The 25,010-nt window shown below is 52.4% G+C and overlaps 1 protein-coding gene and 1 long non-coding RNA gene across 2 annotated transcripts in view; one reads left to right on the top strand and one right to left on the bottom strand.

Moving 5' to 3' along the window:
* The window catches only part of TMEM266 (transmembrane protein 266), a 146,984-nt gene that overhangs the window by 10,700 nt on the left and 111,274 nt on the right, over positions 1-25,010 (bottom strand). The window contains exons 6-9 of the mRNA XM_025389888.1: positions 24,348-24,404; positions 23,105-23,243; positions 18,279-18,394; positions 1,567-1,756 (exon numbers count right to left, since the gene is read on the bottom strand). Coding sequence (XP_025245673.1) covers positions 1,567-1,756; positions 18,279-18,394; positions 23,105-23,243; positions 24,348-24,404 — 502 coding nt within the window. The remainder of the gene's footprint in view (positions 1-1,566; positions 1,757-18,278; positions 18,395-23,104; positions 23,244-24,347; positions 24,405-25,010) is intronic.
* LOC112627542 lies at positions 12,524-19,059 on the top strand. Its single transcript, XR_003120188.1, has 3 exons — positions 12,524-13,080; positions 15,221-15,460; positions 17,494-19,059. It is a non-coding gene; the product is annotated as an uncharacterized LOC112627542 (long non-coding RNA).

The raw sequence follows: 25,010 nt of genomic DNA, 5'->3' as shown, positions 1-25,010 counted from the left end.
GGCAGAGCCGTGTGGAGGTGGGGTGGGTTCCCCAGGGAGATATGAAGCACTTATTCTTAGAGGAGGGCGAGCTGCGGCTGCACGGCTCATGGCAGGGAGTTATAGAGGGGATTCTCACATCAGCTGAAGGGGTGGACCCAGAAGTCCCCTCTAGCCCCCAAATCCTATGTTTCTAAGATCTGAAGATCTCTCAAAAGAGTGGCTGGACACAGTGGCTCATGCCTGTAAACCCAGCACTTTCAATGGCTGAGGCAGGAGGATCCACTTGAGGCCAAGAGTTTGAGACCAGCCTGGGCAACATAGCAAGACCCCATCTCTACAAAAATAAAATACAAACATTAGTTGGGTGAGATGGTGTACACGTATGAACCCAGCTACTCAGGAGGCTGAGGTGGGAGGGTCACTTGAGCCCAGGAGTCTGAGGTGGCAGTGAACTATTATGATACCACTGCACTCCAGGAGTGAGACCCTGTCTCAAAAAAAAAAAAAAAAAAAAAGCGACCATTCATTTCCCAAAAGCTGTTTGCAGTGTGTTGCAGTGCCTTACAGCCCTTAGAGCTTCCTCACAGCCATCGGTTCCTCATAGGTCCTGTGAGGCAGACGAACTGAGCTAGGAGTCCATTTTACAGAAGGGAACGCTTAAGCCTCCAGTCACGGAGCTGGGAAGTGGCAGAGACTGGAGCTCAGGCCTCTTGCCTCCCGACCTGCTCAACTTGCCCGGCTGTCTCCTCACTGCCCTGGAGGGGACACGGCATGCCAAGGAAGAGTGGCTCCTGGATGAAGCTGGGGTTTTGGGTCCCGTAGCCCGAATTCACAGTCCAGCGCCACCATTTCCTGGCTTGGGTGGCCCCGTGCAATTCCCGAAACCTCTGAGCCTCGCAGCAGCCCTGTGAGGAAGCCTCAGTACTGCTCCTATTTGACAGCTAGCAAAACTGAGCCCCCAAGAGACTCCCATCACATAACTGGCTGATAGAAGAGTTGGGATTTGAATTTAGAAATAACTCCCTTCCATACAGGACCCTACCCTGGACTGTGGCTCGTGTTCCCATCTCCACTAACATCACTGTCCCATGAATTCTCACCGTCTGCAAGGCTCAGGCTCTGGGCTGCTGTGGCCCCGGGCCTGGACTTATTTGGGCCCCAGTAGGTGGCATTCCAGTAGGAAGCCCCATACCTCTGTCTGGAAGCCTGGCTCTGCCACTTATTAGCGATACGCCTTTGGACGGCTTTCCTGGGTCTCAGTTTCTTAGCCATACAACAGGAAAGTCACACCTCCTCCTCTGGCTGCCGTGAGGACAGGGAAGACACCGCACACAACGCACGCCGGTGGCCACAGGCATGAAATGGGGACGAGTCATTTCTAGTTTGGGTCGGTGGCTGGACTACATACTCTCCTGGGCTCTGACAGGCAGTACCAAGGCTACGGACCCGAGGGTGTCCCCCAATCACGAGTTAAGGAGGGGCAAGGAACCCCACCCACTCTGCACACGGTCCCGGGGCGCGAGAGGGGGGCGAGGGGCACCCCTGGCCATGGCACTCTGGGGCCGGGTGGAGATGCAGGCTTACCTTGCGAGGGCTGCAGCTCCTCCACGACGCTCTCGGCCGCTGTCTCCTCGTCCCACGTGCCGGCCTCCACCACTTTGAAGCGGCTGCGCGGCTGGCTGAGCACGTGCGGGGCCTGGAGCGCCGCCTCGCGCTCCGCAGCCAGGTCCAGGTCCTGCTGCGCCAGGTGTGCGCGCAGCTGTCGGATCTCAAACTGCGGAGAGAGAAGGGCTGGGCTGGATCAGCTGGCGGGGGCCTCCAGCCTGACCTCTGGGCGCTTTGCTCCCACATGGAGGCGGAGTGGGGAGGACTGGGCTGAGCCTCCTGAGGCTGGATGATTCCTCAGGAATCTCCCAGCATCGCGGTTCTCAAGAGCTTCTTAGGGTTGCGGAGCCTTTTCCAACCTGTGCGATCCTGTGTCTCAGGTGCCTTGCAGTCTGGCCCCCATCTCACGGATGCCCAGGTGAAACACGTTGTGTTTCCTTTGTGGAAAGGCCACTGGACGGGGAGTCAGGAGCCCTGGGTGCAAATTCAGTTCTAGCTCTCCGCACAGATGTGTGACCCCAAAGGGTGCTTGACAACATAAAAGCCTCGTTCAGATGCCTTACACTGATGACTAAGGAAGAATCGGAAACCTCGGGACACCCAGGGCCCGCGTCCCCTCCTGGGGACCCCATCCTGGCGTCACTGCCCGCTTGTTTGAACACTGGCTCATTTTCTTCCAGCAACAACCACTTCCCTCCTCCACGAGGAGGCACCCAGGACCAGACCGGGTTCAGTCCAAGCCATGTGGCTTCCTGGCCCTGTGGCCTGGGGCAAGTCCTATCACCTATCCAGCCTGTTTCCTTTTCTGTAAAATGGGGTTTTCACCTCTTTGAGGACTTGGGTTGCTTCCTCTTAAGGGCTTCCTCCCAGGTGGAGTGGCAGCCTATTTGAATTTCCCGCATTGCACTTACCACCTTTTGATATTATTGTGTATTTAACGTTTTGTTGATTTTACTTTTATGAAGGTAAAACACACACACAACTAAAAGCATTCATGAACAATAGGGTGGCCAGGCAGCAAGCTGGCCTTGTAAAAGCTGCACACATTTTAATTTTGTTTTACTTTCTGTTGGGGAAAGCTTCTTGGAAAGGCTTCCAGATACCTCTTGGGTTTGTGGCTGAGATGGCTGTTCACACGCCAGGGTCTTCCTGGGACATCAGGGCCAACGCGAAGTTTGGGTCTGACATTGCAGGTCCGGGCCGCGGGCTCGCAGGAAGGAGGGCCTTCACCGCCACCTAGTGTTCCCCGCACGCCTCGCACCGCTTCTGCACGGAGCGAGTATGGAGGGCGGACAGCGAATATCACGCCCCGGCGCCCTGCCTAGGAGGTTACCTACTTACCAATGCCGCCCAAATGCACCTCTCCAGCCCTGACCCCTCAAACTGAGGTGTCAGACTCTCACCACCAATGCCTCCATGACAGTATCACTTTCACAGGAGTTGCAAAATCAATCTGGTCAAAGCAGGACTCTTCACTGTCTATCCAAACCTGTTCCTCAAGTGTTTTCATCTCATTTTAGCTGGAGCCAAAAATGCAATCACCTTCCTTGCTTCCTCGCTTTCCCTCACCCCAACATCCCATCCATCTCCCAAGTCCAGCAGCTGTCGCGCCTCCCTCCACCTCCACTGCCAGCTCTGGCCCCTACAGCCGCGGCTTCTGGGTCCCTCTGCCATCACTCTAACAGGACTCGTGGGGACTCTCCCACACCCAGGTCAGATCATGACACTCCTGTCCATAAACCTCGATGGTTCGCCACCCGACCTGGGAGATAGCCCGAGCTCCTCAGCCTTGGCTTACAAAGCACCTACACCATCTGGCCCTGCCCACCTGACCAACTTCGTCTCATCCTCTCTCCCGTGACCTGACCCCAAGACACAATCCTTCTTCTGGTTCTGTAAAGATACCAAGCACGCGCTGGTCTCAGGGCCGCGTTCTCAGCTGCTCCCTCTGTTCCAGATCACATGGTGGCCCCCCTCAGAGGGGCCTTCCCTGATCTGCCACCTAGGACAGCCCCCCAGGCACTCAGTTGCATCAGCCTATCTGAATTCTCTGCATTGCACTTATCACCTTCTGATACTGTGTTTTTAATGTTTTATTGATTTTACTTTTGTGAAAGTAAAACACACACACAACTAAAAGCATTCATGAACAACAGGGTGGCCAGGAACCAACCTGGCACTGGACAGCCTCCCAATGTCAGTGTCTACAGGTTTGGTCTCTGGGACTGCACAGGTTTTCAGCTTACTGCCTGAGGCTATAATTTTGGTTGCCTCTGTGCTGTGAGTAGGGCAGAGGAATACGGCAGAGGGTCCCACTTTTAGGGGGAAAGACTTTCATTTAATCCTCATTTTCAGCCCTCCACCTTTCCCCAAGTCCCTGCCTAACCCAGTGCCCACATGCAGAGCCCCCTGGTTCATTTTCTCCCGAGGACAAACCCCTGGACTCTTGCAGGGTTGGGGGAACTCAGTCTCCTGGCCATGCAGGATTTGGAAGGGCATCTTGGGATCTCGAATATTATGCATGTAGACCTTTAGCCACCCCCACCCTGTGTCAGCTTCACACTACACCCCCTTCCTCCCAGACTCTCAGGGGTTCCGAGGGGAAAAGTACCCCATTTCCCTCACTGTCCTCCTCTGTGGGCACTTTAGTGACCATTCTCCACTCTGTTCAATCAGTTACCACTTTCTTGTCTAGTCTCCATTTCCCCCCAATTCACTAAAATCTCTTTCCTCTTTGTCCTGATGGACAAGACTTAAAGAGACCTTCCTTCCTTCCTTCCTTCCTTCCCTCCCTCCCTCCCTTCTCTCTTTCTTTGTCTCCCTCTCTTTTTCTTTTTTGAGACAAGGTTTGTTGTGATGGACAGAGACCTCCCCTCCCTCCCTCCCTCTCCTTCCTTCTTTCCTTCCTTCCTTCCTTCCTCCCTCCCTCCCTTCCTCCCTTCTTTCCTTCTCTTTCTCTGTCTCCCTTTCTTTTTCTTTTTTGAGACAAGGTTTGTCGTGATGGACAGAGACCTTCCTTCCTTCCTTCCTTCCTTCCTTCCTTCCTTCCTTCCTTCCTTCCTTCCTTCCTTCCTTCCGTCCCTCCCTTCTCTCTTTCTTTGTCTTCCTCTTTTTCTTTTTTGAGACAAGGTTTGTCATGATGGACAGAGACCTTCCTTTCCTTCCTTCCTTCCTTCCTTCCTTCCTTCCTTGCCTCCCTCGCTCCCTCCCTTCCTCCCTCCCTTCTCTCTCTTTCTGTCTCTCTTTTTCTTTCTTTTTGGAGACAAGGTTTTACTTTGTCTGCCACACTAAAATGCAGTGGAGTGATCACAGCTCACTGCAGCCTTGTACTCATGGGCTCAAGTGATTCTCCCACCTCAGCCTCCTGAGTAACTGGGACTACAGGCACACGCCTGGATAATTTTTTATTTTTGTATTTTGTAGAGACAGGGTCTTGCCATGTTGCCCAGACTGGTCTCAAACTTCTGGAGTCAAGCAATCCTCTACCTTCCTCAGCCTCCCAAAGTGCTGGGATTACAGTTGTGAGCCACTGTACTTGTCCAAGAGATAGTTTCTTAATTCTTACGCATTTATGATTTTGTTCTTTACTGTCATTCCATTGGGGTTTGGGGAAGGAAATCAGATAAATATTTGTGATCATGCCATGATATGGTTTGGCTGTGTCCCCACCCAAATCTCATCTCAAATTGTAGTTCCCATAATTCTCATGTGTCGTGGGAGGGACCCAGTGGGAGGTGATTGAATCTTGGGGGTGGTTACTCCCATGCTTTCTCATGATAGAGTTCTCACAAGATCTGATGGTTTTGGTTTTGTTTGTTTGTTTGTTTTTGAGACAGAGTCTTGCTCTGTCACCCAGGTGGGAGTACAGTGGCACGATCTTGGCTCACTGCAACCTCCGCCTCCTGGGTTCAAGCCATTCTCCTGTCTCAGCCTCCCCAGTAGCCGGGATTATAGACATGTGCCCAGCTAATTTTTGTACTTTTAGTAGAGACGGGGTTTCACCACGTTGGCCAGGCTGGTCTTGAACTCATGACCTCGTGATCTGCCTGCCTTGATCTGATGGTTTTATAAGGAGCTTTTCCCCCTTTTGCTTGGTACTTGTCCTTGCTGGTGCCATGTGAAGAAGGACGTGTTTGCTTCCCCTTCTGCCATGATTGTGAGTTTCCTGAGGCCTCCCCAGCCATGCAGAACTGTGAGTCAATTAAACCTTTTTCCTTTATAAATTACCCAGTCTTGGGTATGTCTTTATTAGCAGCGTGAAAACAAACCGCCATTTTTAAAGGATGATCAGTTTACCTCTTGTTCAGCCCCCAGTGGTGTTCCAGTGGGGTGGGTTTGTGGGGGAAGGCATACTTCTAGCATGGCTGATTTCAAGCTATCAACAAGACGCCCTTGGGGGAAATGTGCACAATGGGTTCTCGTGAGCAATTGACAGCTCCAGCGCACCCCTGCCACCCTCCACCCCCAGGAGAATATCATCTGTGAACCAACAGGGGTCTTGTCTGTTTTGTTGCCTTCAAGAGGCATTCAATAAACATTGCTGAATATATGAACAAATCAATGCAGGAAACCAGTTAGCCTGTTCAACTCCCTGGGTTTAGACTGGGCCCTAACTCCAACCACCAACTGAGCTGCACCCTGTCCCACAGCTAAGACAAAGACCCAGGCCTCATGCTGGTTATGCACTGAGCCCTGACCCTGCTCACACACTGAGCCCGATGCTGGTCACAGACTCAGCCCTAACTTTGGGCTCACACTGGGCTCAGACGCTGAACCTCGACAACCCAGCACTTAAAACACTCAAAGGTGGCTGGAGGTTCACAGAATGAGAAAGCGAGGCTGGCTCGTTATAGGGCGGCCTTTATGTGCAGGCTGAGAGCGGGCAAGCCACCCCCCTAGCAGCAAGGTCTCAGGGCGACTGAGGGCCCACGAGGCAACCCTCCCAAGCTCTGCCAGGGCTGGAAGCCCCTCCCGCCCTGCTGATCTGAACCTCCCATGGGCACACCCAGCCCACTTTCTCCAAGGCCACTCATTGAGGCCTGCAGGCCAGCTAATGGCTTCCTGGCCGCTCTGAAGGGATGCATTATTGATGGCTTGTAATTGATATGGAGCTGCCCAAGAGTGTCCCGCTGGAATTCAGGCCAGACAGCCAGAGGCCAGGGCTTGCCCAGCCCCAGGCCCACATGTGCAGATGTAGGCACATACACAGAAGCAAGTTTCAGCTAAAGAGATGAACTCCAAGTGTGTGGCAGTTCTCACATTCATTCATTCAGTAGGAAGTCAAGTAAACCATGGTGGGGCGATGTTAACATTCTGTTATGGGTTTTGGAATGAAAATGCCTTCCTCAGCTTGCAGGTAAAACCTGGATAGCCCCAGAAATGGGGGCTGTCAGCTGCATTGCAGGGAACAAGTCGCCTCTGAGAGCCAAGCACAGCCCTGGCGTGGTACTTATGGCAGGGGAGGCATGGTGTGTACACGGGCCAGAGGGCCAGAAGGTAAGGGACTGGGGAGCTCTGCCGGGGCCCCACCAGGCAGAGCCTGTAGCCACAGTAAGATGTTTAAAGAACAACTGGAAACCACTGGAATCCTCCAAACAGAAGGGTAGAGAGGTGGGAATGGCGGTGCACAGTGATCCAGACGAGCATTTTGAAAGGACTATGCTGACTGCAGAATGGATAACAGATTGGATGGGGCCAGAGTGGATATAGGAATGCCAGCTGGGAGGCTACTGCAGCAGTCCATCCCAGAGACAAGGAGGTATGGATGAAGGTGGAGACAGTGGAGACAGAGATAAGAGGAGGGATAAGAGACTACCTTGCAGGTGCAATATCAGCACATGGCATGGACTGGAATGGGGATAAGGGAGAGGCCAACCTGCTTTGGGGACAGATTTTGGCAAGCTTCACACCCAGAGGGTGTGGGGTGGCTGGATGCTGTCCATCTCGCCCTGAGAAGGAATGACTGACTCCTCAGAGGGGAAGCGCACATGGGCCAAATGGCTCTCAGCCCAGTCACAGGCTGGGACAGCCCAGGGGGGCTTCAGGAGGTGCTAGCGGGACCCTTAGAGCTGGGCTCCTGGCTCCTCCTATGCTTATCATGGCCACATGTGCCTCCACAGTGTTTTCCTGGGGCCCTAGGACATCAGGGCCTCATGAGTCAGATGGGAAACTGAGGCCCGGAGGTGGGAAGGAGCCTCTTGTGCTGGGAGGGAGGGTGGGGGAAAGGCTAGGACCACATGGTGCCTCAGAAGCAAAGCAGGGGCCACAGCCTACACCCCTGGCTTCCAGCCCCCAAGACCTTGCACCAGGGAACTTGCAGCCTTATGGGCAAGATGGAAGTGACTCAGCCCAACAGAATCCAGGGCAGCTTGATGGTAGCAGGGGCCAGGAGAACAGGAAGTCACCAGAGGAAAAAGCGGGGGCTGGAGGCTGAGCCCTTGGCCCATCACTCCTCCCTCGCCCTGACTTTGGATGAACCTCTTTTCTTCCCCTGGCCTCGGTTTCACTGTGTATCCAATAAGGCAAATGGACTCACTGAACTCCCAAGTCTATGACGAGCTCTGTACCAGCTCCAGGACCCCACCCGGAGGGAATGAAGTGTAAGTGCAGTTAAGGCTCAGTACTGTCTTGAGAGCCATCCCCTACTCCCTGCCAAAATGCCCCATTCCCAGAGAACCATCTCTTCAGAGAAAGATAACAGAATCCACAACCTCTAAAATGCATCATCAATGATGTGTAGCACACCATGAGAAGCATTCATCATGCAAATAAGCAGAAAAACATGATTGGTTATCAAGCCATAAAGCAGTTAATAGAAGCTGACCTGGGTAAATATTTGAGTGAACAGACAAGGACTTCAAAATAACTACAATTAATATGTTAACAAAAATACGGGGGAAAGACAGACAAAATGAGTGTAGTGTTTCAGCAGAGGGTTAGACTCTATAAAAAGAATCAAATCAAACTTTTAGAACCCCGATATACTGTATCTGAAATTGAGTAGTTGGTTGGATGGGTTTAACAGGAGACTGGACATAGTAGGCTTGTTGAAGACAGGTCTATAGGAAAATATCAAAACTTACAGCCATTGAAAAAGGAGAGAGGGAGAGAGAGAGAGAATGAATAGTGGAGCAGAGTAAGATCTAAGAGAAACGTGAGACATAACCAAACAGCCTCAGGTGCAACTGGAGCTCCAAGAGGAGAAGAATGAGACAGGAGACAGGTGCAATGAATAAAGAAAGCATGGCCAAGAACTTCCCAAATCTAATAAAAAAAATCAAGCCACAAATTTAAGAAACTCCTAAGCAGAATAAATACCAAAAAACCCCACAGAAACCCACACGGAAGCACCTTGCAGTAAAACTGCTGAAAGCAGGAAGAAACACAATGGGACGGGGCTCCCCAGGGCTCACACGGGCCTGTACCTTGGGAAAAGAAGGTGCACAGTGGCTTTGATGAAGCAAATCTTCCACTGGCAAATGGGCCCGGTGGGAAAAAATAGACCATCCCTAGGCTTGGGAAGAATTAAAGTGCAGTCACATACCCATTTAGTGCACAACATTAGCTAAGTATTTCTAATCAGATAACCTGCCCAGATCATCTGGGATCCACAGGGAAGCCCGCAGTATGCATTACTGGAGTGAGTCAGGCCGCTTCCATCAGGGCCGGGCCTTTCCATCGGGGCCGGGCTTTTAATGCAAGATCAGGAGGGGTCAGACTCACCGGGGCGGCAGGACAGGCACACCCAGCGCTTCTCCACCTTTAATGGTCTGGTTGCGGAGTCCAGTTGACATGGGCCTTGTCCTGATCAATGCACACTTTGGCCAGAAGCTCGATGGTATCTAATGTAATAGCAGTAATTCTGCTCCATCCTATTAGTGCTGTCTGCACAGACTGCCCTGCCTTCAAACCCATCTGCTGTTAGGATAGCATCCAATGTTTATTTCCATTAGTTTCGCCATTGTTGGTAACAATAAAAATCAGGAGACAGTTGCAAACTAATGATTTAGGAGCAGAGTAAAGCTGAGATCGACCTTGGCCCCTTTCCATCCACTGTGAAGATGCCTGGTAGTTGGCCATAAATTTAAATTATGGCAAAAGGATAACATAAGTTATTCCTCTGATGGCTAATTTTATCAGCTAAATAGGCTTGTCATTAAAGCTATCGGCTGTTTTACAAATCACTTCCCATCTTAAAAAAAAATTTCACTTCCCACAGTGGAGATCCTGAATAATCCAGGTAACAAAGGCTATTGTGCTGAGCCGGGAACTTGTGGCCTCTGTAGGAAAAGAAGGAGCTCTCTGGAACGAGCCAGCCTCAAGCCCCATCCCTGGAGCCAGCATGGAACCACGGCTCTATTCCTGCTATTCCTGCCCTTTGGCCCCTTTTCGGAGCTGCTATCCCAGCCTCAAAGGCGAGGGACCTACGCAGAGCCATTGGCATTCTCTCACGGGTCCAGAAAACCAGCAGGCAATGGGATCCAGTGACAGCCCTGGATGGGGAGATGGGCCCTGGCTCCCAATCAGACCACCCACCACCTCTTACGTCTGCTCTGGCTCCTCCACATGAAAGACAGTGAAGGGGATGGAGGGAGGGGCATGACAGCTTCCTCTCCCCACATCTTCCTCCAGCAGAAATGCCTGCAGTTTGCAGGGTCAAGATTATCATCTTGTTTCTTCAGGAAACAGGCCAGGGAGACAGGGCATTCCTCCAGGAAGGACTTTGGTAAGTGTGGCTGTGCCGCCTGCTGTACTGGAACCGGGGAAAGGGTAGGGAATGTTGTGAGCCCATTGGCCTTGTTTTATGGGTTGGGTGACTGTGCAGGCGATGTTTTCCTCTTGGGCACAAAGACCACTTCTGACAGCATCTGGTGCCCCTAGTTGGTACTGTGTAACTGACTCTTGCCAAAAAAACAGGGGCAGAGCAATGTCACCATTTTCAGTCCTGGCCAATAAAAACCTGCTGTGCCCAATTCCCCAGCCTCATTTTCCTATCCACTGACTGGAGGAGACTCAGAGGACTTGGAGGAAGAAGGATCGGCTGGGCTTAGTGGCTCCCACCTGTAATTCCAGCACTTTGGGAGGCCGAGGTGGGCAGATCACTTGAGGTCAGGAGTTCGAGACCAGCCTGGCCAATATGGTGAAATCCCGTCTCTACTAAAAATACAAAAATTAGCCAGGCGTGGTGGCACATGCCTGTAATCCCAGCTACTCGGGAGGCTGAGGCAGGAGAATCGCTTGAACCCGGGAGGCAGAGGTTGCAGTGAGCCGAGATCATGTCACTACACTCCAGCCTGGGTCACAAAACGATACTCCATCTCGGAAAAAAAAAAAAAAAAAAGTCACAAAATGGGAGCAGCCTGGAGGCCTGAGTGATTTGTGTGGAACGGAGGGTCCCTCCTCCACCCTGACCCATTGCAACCTGCATTGGACTATGATGAGAGTGACAAATGTACTCCTTCTATGTTAGGACACAGGTTTCTGGATTTGCCAGATGCAACAACTGGTATTACTCACCCTAACTATCAGTGACTCAGGCGGACTCCTCTTTCTGGTGCAGGGAAATGGACATTGAAGCCCTGGGTTCCTTTCTTAGCCCCTCCATGAAAAACTGCAGGATCTGGGCAAAGAACAGCCTCTCTGAACCTCAGTCTTTCCATGTGAAGGGATTAATAGTACCCAGCCTGCCAACTTTCACCATCAAGGGAAAAATGAGCTAAAACATGACAGTGCATTTGTGAATGAGCAACCATCATACAGATACATTTAGTAGCATTTTATTCTCTTTTCTTTTTTTTTTTTTGTGACTGAGTCTCGCTCTGTCACCCAGGCTGGAGTGCAGTGGCATGATCTCAGCTCACTGCAAGCTCCACCTCCCAGGTTCATGCCATTCTCCTGCCTCAGCCTCCCAAGTAGCTGGGACTACAGGTACCCGCCACCACACCTGGCTAACTTTTTGTATTTTTTTTTTTTAGTAGAGACAAGATTTCACCATGTTAGCCAGGATGGTCTCCATCTCCTGACCTGCCCGCCTCGGCCTCCCAAAGTGCTGGGATTACAGGTGTGAGCCACCGCACCCGCCTGGTCTTTTTTTTTTTTTTTTTTAACCCTTACTGAGAGCCTCCAGTGGACCAGATTTAATTTGATGTATATGGCATCCACATAATGTAGGCCTTGTTACTGCCAGTTTTCCCAATGAGAAGCTGAGGCTCAGGGGTTAAAAGGGAGACGACTGGTCACTGGTGGAGCTGAGGTTTGAATCTGGCTTGCTGGCTCCCTGAATAAGAGGATTCTTTCCATTTCTCCAAACTCTCTGACAAGGGACTCACCTTTCCCAAGGTCTAAGGATGTCCTAAGGGGCTCACAGGTCCCACTGGTCTCCTTGGAGTCTGGACTTTGAGTCACCCCAGATTGAGCCTCATCCCTCAATATTTTGCCAATGATCTCAGGGTGAATTGTGCTGAGGAAGGACAGCTTCAGAGAAGAGAAACTAACTTCCACAGTGGGCCAGGTCAAACCATACTATTTTGTACCAAAAGCTGTTACCAGGCTTAAAGGGGAAAGAGAAACTTCAGAATGTGTTTCGGAACTAGAGTGAGATCCGCGCAAGGAGGTACATAAAAATCTCAGAGGTGGTTTTGTGAGGTGAGTCAGAAGAGTATATCGCTACATTGATTTAACCACTGCATCTAAAATGGCTTTGGTTTCTGAAGCAGCCAGGACAGAAGGACAGACCAGGCATCCACACCATCTCTCTGAAGGGCAGCCTCTAGCATCGTGACTTTGGAATCCATCTGTGTACCAGCAAGCCTAACTCATAATGAAATTCTGACCAGGATCCACCCCTCACCAAAAAATAAAAAAATTTTAAAAAGAATGAAAAAGAACTTCCACCTAAGGAATTGCTGAATTCAGGGGTCAGAGGCCATGTGCTTCTATCACAGCAGTGGGGAGTCTGGAAGGGACTGCAGAAGGCATGGCCAGGGCTTTGGAATGGTATGACTGACCAGCAGAGAGTCCTCCTTCCATCCCGGGATGCTCTAGGCACCCCTCCCCAGGTAGGGATCTGTTAAGGATGGGGTGTGCCCACAACCAGAAGAGATCAAAGGAATGAGGGAAGTAGTGAAGCCTGTCTCCCTGTCAAAGCCAGAGGGCCAGTGCAATCCAGGAGGGAAGGCACTGGAATGAGCGACAAGAGACCTGTTTTCATCCTGGCCTCATAACTGCTGTGCCATGTTGGGCTCACCCATCCCCTTCTCTGAGCCTCAGATGCCCCATGTGCCAAATCCTGGATTGGGCCAGCTGCCCTCCCAGGGGCCTTTCATCTGTTATATAAGGTGGTTCTGGAGTACCCTGGGTGTGGGCCTGTGGCAAGAAATGAGCACCTTGGGTGTGGGCCTGTGGCAAGAAATGTAGCACAGAAGATGAAATGAATCAGATATTCAGGCAAGAAACTGGCCAACAGGCTCACCTGAGAGTCTCCACAGGGTCACGGTAAGAAGCAATGTAATCTTTCTTAAAAAGTTAAGATGGGCTGGGTGCGGTGGCTCATACCTGTAATTGCAGCACTTTTGGAGGGTGAGGGGGGTGGATTACTTGAGGTCAGGAGTTCGAGACCAGCCTGGCCAACATGGTGAAACCCTGTCTCTACTAAAGATACAAAAATTGGCCAGGCGTGGTGGCGGGCGCCTGTAATCCCAGCTACCCGGGAGACTGAGGCAGGAGAATCTCTTGAACCCGAGAGGCGGAGGTTGCAGTGAGCTGAGATCGCGCCACAGCACTCCAGCCTGGGCGACAGAGTGAGACTCTGTTTCAAAAAAAAAAAAAAAAAGAAAGTCAAGATGAAGAAACAGAGAGTAACTGTGCAGTGGAAACACCTGACACATGCTGCCCCAGCCAGGTGATCCAGGTAACATCACAGTGAGAAGTCACGCGGCCAGCGTGTCCTCTTGATGTGACATGATGAGAATGGCACTTTCCCTCTGCAGTCTTCCTCCCAAAACCCACAACCCCAGGCTTACCCTGGGAAAAACATCAGATGAATCCCAACAGAGGGGCATCCTGTAAAACACCTGGCCAGTGCTCCCCAAAACCCTTCAGGTCATCAGAAACAAAGTCTGAGAAATTGCCACAGCCAGGAGAAGCCTAAGGAGACATGCTGACTGAATGTGATGTGGAGCAAATAGAGGACATAAAAGATTAAATACTAAGAACATCTGAGTATCGTATCAATGTGGGTTTGTGCGCTGTAACAAATGATACTAGCGTATGATGTTAATAATGGGTAGCCAGGCACAGGTGATATGGGAAACTCTGCACCTGCTTCACTATTTTTTGGTAAATATAAAACTGTTCTAAAAAATAAAGCTTATTTTTTTTAAAAAAGAGCTCGGTGAAGTTGTGGCAAATACTTGTACAAACAAATCCCAGCAAGAGAGCAAGGGAGTGCAAAGTGTTTTTTGTTTTTTTTTTTTTAAGAGACAGAGTCTTGCTCTGTGGCCCAGGCTGGAGTGCAGTGGCGTCATTACAGCTCACTGCAGCCTCAAGCTTCTGGCCTCAAGTAGTCCTCCTGCCTCAGCCTTCCAAAGCACTGGGATTACAGGTGTGAGCCATTGCGCCAGGCCAGGTGTTGTATTTAAACTTGGACCCTAACATGTTTCATTGGTAAATGTCAATTTTTCAGGCAGCATACCTGAATTCAGTTTGGAAATAGCTTCATTACACTCTGAGAATTCCAGCAAGGAGAGATAAAGAGTTTATCACAAAGAATACTAGACTGTCCTGGAATGGGGTTGGGGGTGCCATTGAGACCGCTGAGGGGAGCCAGGTCTGTGCCTGCAGTATAAGATACCCCATGCATAATCTGATCAATGTTTTCACCGAGTGCTAAGAGGTGCCATGAGTAGGAAAAAGGAAGCTGAACATGATGGGCTGGAAAAGAACAGTGTTCACAGTTAGGACGCCTGGTTCTATGCCCCTGGACTAGCTGTGTGCCGCCTGGGCGAGCCGCCACCACTGTTTTCTTATTTGTAAAATGGGTGTGTGGGGCAGGTGTGGTGGGGCTGGTGGACTCCCATCAGTTGCTACCCATCACATGTCAGGCTTTAGGTCACGCGATCTCAACACCATCCTTCAAGGATTCTATTACTACACACATTTTTCAGATTAGGAAAACCAAGGCCTATAGATGTCCCATTAATGCCCAAAGCCACAAGGCCAGTAATTGTTCTAAAGAGAGACGTATCTGGGTTCAAAGCCAGCTCGAAGTCTATTTAGAACCAAGTCTATTCTCAATCATTCCATGGGCTGCTGTCTCCAAAGGTCTAGCCATCCCTGACATTCCAGGGCCCGCGGTCTCATTTCCTCCAGAGTATCTGTTACCCGGTCAAGTCTCAAACCAGACCTGAAAATACAGCGTGAGCGAGGCGTCTGTCTGCTTCGCTCTGTGGAGCGGGCACCACAGACTCCAGGAGAGCAGCCCTCCTGGTCCCTCTGGCCAGGCAGCCCCCCACTGTCCCTGGCGGCCCCGCTGGGAGTCCAGCCTGTCTGGCCCTTTCTGCTGTCTTAACTAAGATGACAGGGTTCGGGTGTTTTTTAAATTAAAATGGTTTGTTTCTGTTCATCTCTTTTCCAGATGTCACTACCTGGAGGGAATCTGTCTTTATTTATTGGTTCTTTCCTGTGCAGAATGCAAGGGAGTTTCCCTCTGGCTGAGATCCCCGGGAAGGAGGCCACATGTGGAGAGTGACTTGAATCAGGACGGCAGCAACCTGGGGTCCCTGGGGGGCTCCGGACAGAGGTCATGGTGGAAACCCTGGGAGGTGGGGTTGCTGTTAGGATTTTCTCCTGGCCACGTGGCACATGTGTGGCTGAGGTGAGGCGTGTGGCAGGGTCAGCGCGTTCCCTGTGGGGCTGGGAGGCTGCGAATTTATGAGGGGCAGATGCAGCCCTATGTCCATGTCTTTCACGTTGCCAAATGCCGTGAAGTAGAGCATTTGTTTTCCTATTTGACAGCAGAATGAGAACTGCCTGATCGGCTTCCAGCCGCTTTCTGGATGACACCCTGGGCTTTCCTTTCCCCACTTCCCTGCAGCCCCCTCTGCCTAAAGCCAAGCTTCTCTCACCTTCTTCTCCAGCCTCTGTCCCCAGTCTTCCTATCTCCACCCTGCCCTCTCCATCCAGCCTCCAACAGCAGCCAGAAGGCTTCATCAACAACTCACATCTGAGCAGATCCCCTAGTCCTGCTTTTAATTCTCCAGGCTTCCTCTGTCCCAGCAGGATAAAGCCCAAACTCTCTGGTCAGCCACAGAGCCCCTTCCCAAGCCTGTCCCCAATCCTCCTGCTGCCTCGCTCTGCTCACCCTCTACATGGCCCACTGCACCCACTCCCACACCCCACGCTATTCCCTCCGCCTGGCAGCCTTCTCCCCGGGGCCCTGCTCCACATCAGCGTCTCTGGAAAGCCTTCCCCACCCTGGCCTGCAGAGCCAGGGACGTGCCTGTGTGATGCAGGCATTGCACCAGATTTCCACTGCCTATTTATGGGCTGCTAAACCCCCTGAGTCACCCAGAGCCCCGTGAGGACAACGGCCACACCCTGTCCTGAGTGGCATCTGCATGCCCGGCACAAGCCCAGCACAGAGCAGCTCTGGACGGTGCTGGCTGATACGGCGAGACAATGAATGAAGCTGATGCCAGCTCCTCAGGGTGGGAATGCTTCTCTTCCTAGTCTAGGATTCCATAGACTGCCCTGCTCCCAGGACACCTTGGACAACATGCCCCTGAAGGCCGTGTCCCCTGATGACCCCTCTTGTCATGCACAGGCATTCTGTGCGAAACGAAAGGTCATAGTGTTCCCAAAGCATATAAAAAGATTGGTTTCTTGACAGACATTCCGAGGAGATGATTCTGAAGACAGTGTGTGTGTATTCCTGTGGGGACATTTCCCAGGATCACTTTGTAGTGACATTCCACAGACGTGTCCCCCACCCCAAAACTATGAGAGGTTGGGGTTGGTCAGGGAGCCAAGAGGTACACTGAATATGCATTTACCAAGACCCGCAACGCACACTGAATATGCATTTACCAAGACCTGCAACGCGCGGAGTGCTGGCTGGGGCTGGGGCATGGATGTGAGTTGGACAAGGCTTGCCTTCAGGGGGCATCCATTTCAGTGGGAAGAGCTGGCCCAGGTATAAAGGAGCACTGACCATGGCAGTGAGTGCCCAGTGCCCTGTGAATGCAGACAAGTGAGGGCAGCTGTGGGGGTGGGGGAGGGGGTGCAGAGACTGCTGACGGGGGGAACACGCTCTGTAGAGAGGCCAGGACTTGAATTAGACAGACAAAGCTTGCAAGGGGAGGGGATTTAGGCAAGGGGCACCATGCAACCAAATCCCAAGAGGTGGCATGGCATAGGGCTTGTCAAAATGACAGGTGACTCCACTTGGCACAATCAGGGTGTTTATGCACCAGACGCATGAGACAGGAGGTTGATGGGACGGGTAGACACATAATGGCCCATACGCCAGGTTAGACCTCAGCCCTGAGACCCCCTTGGAGACTGCCTGGGCACCCAGCAATGGGGGAGGAAGAGGGAGCCCAGGGGTGCCCATCCTTACTGCACTGCAAGCCAGAAGGACTCAGTGCCCACGTCAATATGAGGCCACGGGCATTCCTCCACTTTCACTGGCAGGACATGGGCTGGAAGACAGCCCGAGAAGAACTCGCCTGGCCCTGGGCACGGAGAGCCATAGGCTTGGTGTCTCTGGCTTGTGTAGTTGGGGGCAGTGGCCCTGTCCCCTCCCCAGAATCCATGGGGCAGAATGGGAATGACCATGCATGTCATTTGGCCCATCCCCCACATTCCCACCACCTTGCCAGTCCCCTCAGTAGCATTCCCACCTTACAGCCTGGGACCAGACTCTTCCCCGCACCCAGAGCTGCGCTTCTACAGAGCTCTCAGCCTTGCTGTGGGTTCCAGCAGCCACCCCCTCCTGAGCACCCCAATCCCCTTCCTCTGAACTCCTCTGTCCCACTCACATGGGAGCAGCCACCCTATTTTACAGAGGAAGGAACTGAGGGCAGAGGGGTGGCCTGACTTGGCTGGAGTCTGGAGGGGTGGGAGCCGCAGGGCTAGGCCTTGAATGCAGGTCTCTGGATGCCCAACAGGGTGCTCCTGGCCCAGCTGCCAGTCCCCCTTGCCTCTGTTGAGCCCATCCTTGCAGGGCCCACCACCTGCCTCTCCGAGTCTTCATCACGGCTCCTGGAGGGTGGAGAGCACCGCTAGCACCTTTCTGGGGCTCTGGGCATCCTGCATGGCAATGGACATACTATGGTGCCCAGCAACCCTCAGCAGACAGAATTAGCCGCTGGCTTAAGAGACCAACCATGTCTCCGAGAAGACTCTGATGAACTGAGGGGGCAACCTGGCAGGCTCAGGTCGGGGAACTGAAGAGTCATCGTGCTGCAGTGGAAAGAACCCTGGCCTGGGAGTCAGGGTTGAGTCTATGCCTAGCTGGGCTGTACATCAGCGACCCTGGAGATGTGCCCCCTTCTCTGGGCTTCAGGTTCCCCAAGGGGCTGGAGGAACTCCCTGACCTCTGGTGCCCCTGCACCTCTAGCAACCCGTGGCTTTAGGCACTACCAGTGTCCCCAGCAAGACCATGGACAGAGCCGAAAGTGGCGGTGCATTACCCCTTGCTCCTGACAGATCTGCGTCAGCCTCTCCAGCTGCTCGTCTTGGATGACCTTGGCCTTCTCATACTGCTGGATAACCATCTCCATCTCCAGCTTCACTGGCAGGACGTAGGCTGGAAGACAGAGACAGCACTGTAAAGAATTCAGCAGTGGCAGGGCTTGGGCTGGGGAAGGGCTGACCCAGCATTTAGCCAGCAGCAGGTTCAAGGCCCTGGGCCAGTTCTGTGGATCTAGAGGGAGAAATGTCCAGGTACCCGACAGCATCCAGAAAGTAAAGAGGGCTACAACCTTTACTCATAGTGGCCAGGGTAGTTGTTTTCCTGTTTTCCATAGTGCTAGAACCCATACTTTTGGGCTGTGTGCACAGCTGCCTGGAATAAAGACTATTTTCCAGCCTCCTTTGCAGCTATGGGTGGCCACAAGACCACCCTCTGGACCATAGGATGCTAGTGTAGGTGGCAGGCAGCAGCTGCAGGAGCCATCTTCACAAAGGAGCTGGGGCCAGTGAGGATGGGGCAGCCCTGGAGCCTGCACACACTGGCAGAAAGGAAAATGGTGCAACCACTTAGGGAAACGGTTTGTCCGTTTTTCGGAGCGTTAAACAGAGAGTGACCATGTGACCCAGAAATTCCATTCCTAGGAACCTTAGGGGAAGGAAAACATGTGTCCACACAAAAACTCACACATGAGCGTTCATAACAGCATTATTCCTAATAGCCAAAAAGTAGACATAACCCAAATGTTCATCAACCGGTGGATGCATCAGCTGTGGTCTAGCCATGCAGTGGAGCACTACTTGTCAATGAAAAGCGATGCAGTACCACCACCAGCCACAACACAGATAAGCCTCAAACACAGGATGCTAAATGAGAGCGGCCAGACACAGAAAAACCACATGTCGCATGATTCCATTTATATGAAATATAATGGAACAGAACAGGCAACTCCATAGAGACGGAGAGCAGCTCAGTGCTTGCCTAGGGCTGAGGCGGACATGGGAAGTGACTGCTGATGAGTGTGGGCTTTCTCTTTGGAGTGATGAAAACACTCCAGACTTAGATTTTTTGGGGATGGCTGCAGAACTCTATGAATATACTAAAAACCACTGAATTGTGAACTTTTATTTTATTTTGAGATGGAATCTTGCTGTCACCAAGGCTGGAGTGCAGTGGTGTGATCTCAGCTCACTGCAGCCTCCACCTCCCAAGTTCAAGTGATTCCCCAGCCTCAGCCTCCTGAGCAGCTGGGATTACAGGTGCCCGCCACCACGCCTGGCTAATTTTTGTATTTTTAGTAGAGATGGGATTTTACCACGTTGGCCAGGCTGGTCTCAAACTCCTAACCTCTAATGATCCACCCACCTCAGCCTCCCAAAGTGCTAGAATTACAGGCATGAGCCACCATGCCTGGCTGAATTGTGGACTTTAAATGGGTGGATTTTATGGCATGTGAATTATATTTGGATGAAGATGTTTAAAATAAGAAGGCAGTGGGCCTTCCTTTTGACTCTTTATCTTCTTCCCTTCCTCCTTCTCCTTGGCTAGGATGAGAATGTGATGGCTGGCACGGAAGCAGCCATCTTGGACCATGAGGTGACTTTGAAAAGTAGGCTAAGTGCAGCAGAGCAACAAAACAGAAAAACAGAAGCCTGGGCTTTTGACTACAGGGAGTCAGTGACTGTAGTCAGGGCCATATCTGTCTTGGGCCACCTTCCTACAGACATTTTTTTTTTTTTTTTTTTTGAGAGAGAGTCTCACCCTGTCACCCAGGCTGGAGTGCAGTGACACTATCTCAGCTCACTGCAACCTCTACCTCCCGGGTTCAAGCCATTCTTAATGCCTCAGCCTCCCGAATAGCTGGGAGTACAGGTGTGTGCCACCACACTCAGCTGATTTTTGTATTTTTAGTAGAGATGGGGTTTCACTGTGTTGACTAGGCTGGTCTCAAACTCCTGACCTCAGGTAATCTGCCTGCCTCAGCCTCCCAAAATACTGGGATTACAGGCATGAGCCACCATGCCTGGCCTGCAGACTTTCATGTGAATGAAATAAGCTTCTTTGTTGTTTGAGATACTGTTATTCTGAGTCTCTGTTACTCAGCTGATCCTATTTATAACTGGTATAGTGAGACCCAGAAGAGAAAGCCTGACCTCTGAGGTTGAGGGCCCCATGCTCCACCAGCCAGCAGTAGTCCCATGGACACCTCCCTTGGTGGTTCTGTGGGCTCAGAGTAGCTCTGGGCTCCTGGGAAGTCTCAGTGTCTACTCCTGACTTTGACACAGCCTTTCCCCTCACACTGTTCCCACACCAGCCCTTCCTGACTCTTCAGAAGCCTCGGTCACATGACTCTCTTGCCCCTGATTTATGGAACCCTCCACGTTTCCTCTCTCCCAGTCTCCTTTCCACCTGCAGTCTCTGCACCTCCACATGTTTCCTGGCAGTTGCAGGAACCAGCAGAGAAGAGACACTGGGACTTTTCTGCTTGCTTGCAGACTTGCGGGCTGGCCATGTGTCCCTGAGACCCATCTCCAGGTCCGGAGGCCTGCCGCCGCCTCCTCAGATCTCTGCTGAAGCCAGTTCACACCCAGGGTTATTTTGCAAGAGTAGTAAATTAACGTCCATCTGTTCACCAGCATGTCTCTCTCCTGAGGCTCCCGGTGGCTCCGCGATGCCTGACGTGTCAGGAAAAGGGCGGGACAGTTGGGAAGAGTGTCACAAAGGGGGCTCTCAAAATCCATCAGTCTGAGGGTGTGCAGCTGTCCACAGCTGGAAGAAAGACCCAGAAGGCGCTGTTCCTACCCTGAGCGGGGTGGATGTTCTCATGGACAGAGCCCAAGCCCTGAGCAGACTGCAGGGAGTGAGCAACCGAAAGAGTGCTGGTGGGTGTCAGGGGTCCTAGGCTCCACTTCTGGTCCTGAGCCTGATTCACCAAGTGACCCTCATCCTTCTTTGCCTCAGTTCCCCCATCTGTCAAATGAGGGGGGTGAACCAGGTGATCTCCCAGAGCCCCCCCAGCCTTCCGAAGGCTTCTGAAGTGAGACCCAAACACATTCCAGTTTGATGAAGATTCCCTATTAGGGGACCCCTGACAAGATGTCAGCATCTTTATCAGGACCAAATCCCACAGTGTTCCCAGGGTGGAACACAGGGTGAGGCCCAAGGAGAGGGAGCCCGCCCTGAGGATGACAGCTTCTGCCTTGCACCTGCTGGGCAAATGCTGGTGGAATAGTGTCATGGCTACAATTTCTATCATCTGCAATCAAAATTCAGGGCTGGAAAAGACCGTGGCATCTATCCCAGTGGTTTAAAAACTGTGCTCCAGAAGGCCTGGCAGTTCCTTAGAGGTGCCTCAGAGGGCAAAGGAGAAGACAAGGAGGTGGGCTGTGAGGCTCCTCTACTCCAAGTCAACCAAAGCAGCTCCACTTGCAATCTCTTTTACAGATTGGGTATGATTTTGCTGAAGAAGGCTTTGCTGTCAACCAAACCAAACCAACAAAACATCCTGGGAACCACTGTCTATACAACCTCCTGGTCACTCTAGGGGGACCTCTATTGGAGGCTGACCAGCCCACTGTGAGTGGCTCTGTTCCTTATCTGGCTGATGTGGCGTGGGCCTCTTCTTCCTGTCCTCAGGGACCAAGGACCACCCTCTGGAGCCCAGCAACTTGAGTCTTCCCTCTTCTGTAAGATGACTTCAGTGACCTGCTTGTGTCATCATCCTCTGGGCTACCCCCCACCCCGAGTATCCTGCACCATTCTCCAGGGGTGGGTTTTCTGTATCCCAGGTCCTCTGGGCCACATACTCTGGTCTGTCACCACCTTCTGGAAACACAGGAGCCACCCAGGTCAGGGCACAGCTTTCCAGACAAGGGTGGCCCAGTGGGGAGGCAATGATAAAGCAATGACAAAGGAGTGGACCAGATGCTTTCTGTGAATGGAGACCCAGGGGTGGAAAGGCATGTCACTGAAGATGACAGAAGCACAGGCCAAAGGCCAGCCCCTGCCAGCATCTCTCTTCTCTACTTGTTTGCAGGTCAACGGGCTTATGGGCACCCAGCTTGCCCTTGGTGGACTCAAAGGTGAGACAGAGCCTGTAGGGAGCAAGGCCTTGACTAGATGACCTGGATAGAGCCAGTGGTGAGGCTGGAGGCCATCAGGGAGCCAGCAGCAGGTGTGCACTGAGACACTCAGGGTGTAAAAGTCTGCTCCTGGCCGGGCGCGGTGGCTCACGCCTGTAATCCCAGCACTTTGGGAGGCCGAGGTGGGCAGATCATGAGGTCAGGAGATCAAGACCATCCTGGCTAACACGGTGAAACCCCGTCTCTACTAAAAATACAAAAAATTAGCTGGGCGTGGTGGCGGGCACCTGTAGTCCCAGCTACTTGGGAGGCTGAGGCAGGAGAATGGCGTGAACCTGGGAGGCGGAGCTTGCAGTGAGCCGAGAGCGCACCACGGCACTCCAGCCTGGGTGACAGAGCAAGACTCCGTCTCCAAAAAAAAAAAAAGTCTGCTGCTTCCAGAACGACAGGCCCTGCTCTAAGGGCTTGCGCGGAGGCTGGCCCTCCAGGCTCACAGTAAACAGCTGCATGGGAATGAACACATGGCCCCCAGATGGGAGTTGGGAAGTTCAGCGTGTGCATGCAACACCTGGGCAGTGTGCGTGATGGCGAGTGAGCAGGGACAGCTGGCCCCTCTCCCTGCTGACAATTTCACCTTCCACTCTGATGCCAGCAGGGCGTACCCTCATCACACAGTGTCTCCTCTCAGTTGACAGCCCAGTTTCTGGAGCAGCCCCACTGACCACATCCCCCTCGGGCCACTCACCATCAATGACCCTCTTCACCCTCCAGATCCGGAGCATGATGATGAGGCTGATGGCATCCCAGGGGCTCCTGGGTCCATTGGCCACAGTGGACGCCACCATCGGAGCCAAAGATAGGATGATCACAGCCCCGTCAAACACCTGTGAGAGGAGGTGCATTTCAGTGCCCTGGGCCCTGCCGCGTGATTGGGACCAGGGGTCAGTCAGGCAAAGCAGCTGGTGCTGCTCAACTTCTCCAGCAGCCCGGGGCCCCACCAGAAGGCCACCCCATCCCTGGTGGTCCCTCCTGACCCTCCTGAGTCTTTAGGGGCCTCCTCCTCCTAGATGTTCTCCTGAGTGCACTCTGTCCTCCAAGTGACCTCAGCCCATCTCCAGCCCTTAGTTCAGATGGCCTTGGGCTGTCTTGCCCCTTCTCAAGATAAGGCCTGCATTCTGTATCCCAGACCCTGGGCAGAGGCCAAGCTGGATTCCTCCCTGGCAGAGCAGGGGCTGAAGGCAGGCTCAGGGTGTCTCCTTCCCCGGGGGGAACAGGAGCCTGGAGCCCACATCTCAGCTCTGTCCAGTGCAGAGTCTCTAACCCTCCAGGGAGGTAGGGCTAGGCAAGAAGGGGGCCCAGCCTGCACAATGAAGCCTTGGGCCCCGCCCTTCCATCTGCCTGCTCCAGCCTGGCCGTGTTCTGAGCCATCCATCGGCCAGGCCCACTGTGTCAGATCCCAACACTGAGCCAAAAAGGCTGAAACCTAGATGGAGAGGTGAGGAAGCAATGGGCAGCAGATCCTGACCATCTTGCCTTGCCTGTGTGCACAACACTGCCAGTGACAGCCGGGCCTCCCTGACCTCGTCCCACCTACCACGCCCCACCCTCGTGGCAGGAAGCAGAAAGGAAACCCAGCCTGAGAAGCACGTTGACAGTTTCCCACTCAGCTTTCCATTTAGGGTGAATTTATTTGTTTCAAAACACATTTCAAAAGCTTTTCAAATTGATTCAAATTGTAAAATTTTGCAGAACTTCAAGGAATTCTGCATTCCTTTTAACATTCTAAAGAAATGTTTTAGAACATTCTTTTGCTGAAAACAGTCTCAGTTCCCCCTCCCTGCCCCACCCAACATGTGCGGCCACAGAGGTCAAGTGGGAGAAGGAGTCAGCCTTTTTGATGGTGTCCACCCTGGGATGGATGGGACATGATGTTTTCCAGCTTCCAGGATGGCTGAGTGAGGGCTTTGGGGGCGGACATTGGTCTTTACCTCTATTTTGTTTTCGATGTAATCCCAGATCCCAAGCACCACAATCCGTAGAACAGTCTGAGGAAAGGAAGTGAGAAACTGATTATTCTCCAGGTCCTCATCCAGCTGAGAAGATTCCAGAGCTCAGCATTCAGAGTTCTGCTTCCTCATTCATTAAAAGGAAAAGGTCTCCGCCATCTCCTAAGCATTTCTCAGCCCCTGTGCCCTCTCCACTCCCACTGCCAGTGCCCCACCTCCAGCCTTTGTGGTGGGCGCACCTCCTGCTGGCTCCTCTGCCTGCAGGCTCAGACCCCCCATTTCTGTGCACTCCTGATGCCATCTTCAGTGCTCCCTGTACATACAGAATACACTCCAAATCCCTCGGAAGGATACTTAGGACCCTGCCTGCCTCACCTGTGTCATCTTTTGCCACTCCCATCATGCTGCAAACCACTTACGAATCTTCAAACATACAAGCTCTCTCTCATGGCTTTGTCTTTGCATGTGGCAAAAACTGCAGTTGACTCCCCTCTCCACTCCTTGACCCCAAATCTCTTCCCTCCTTCCTGTACAATAACTGAAGCTCCGGCATGGCCACCCAACTAAAGACTACATTTCCCAGCCTTCCTTGCAGCTGGGAGTGGCCATGTGACTACATTCTGGCCAATGGCTAGCAACCAGAAG

The sequence above is a fragment of the Theropithecus gelada genome, chromosome 7a, assembly GCF_003255815.1.
Source record: "Theropithecus gelada isolate Dixy chromosome 7a, Tgel_1.0, whole genome shotgun sequence".
NCBI classification, from domain to species: Eukaryota; Metazoa; Chordata; class Mammalia; order Primates; family Cercopithecidae; genus Theropithecus; species Theropithecus gelada.
The sequence above is the reverse complement of the archived record's forward strand: the minus strand, read 5'-3'. Positions and strand labels throughout refer to the sequence as shown.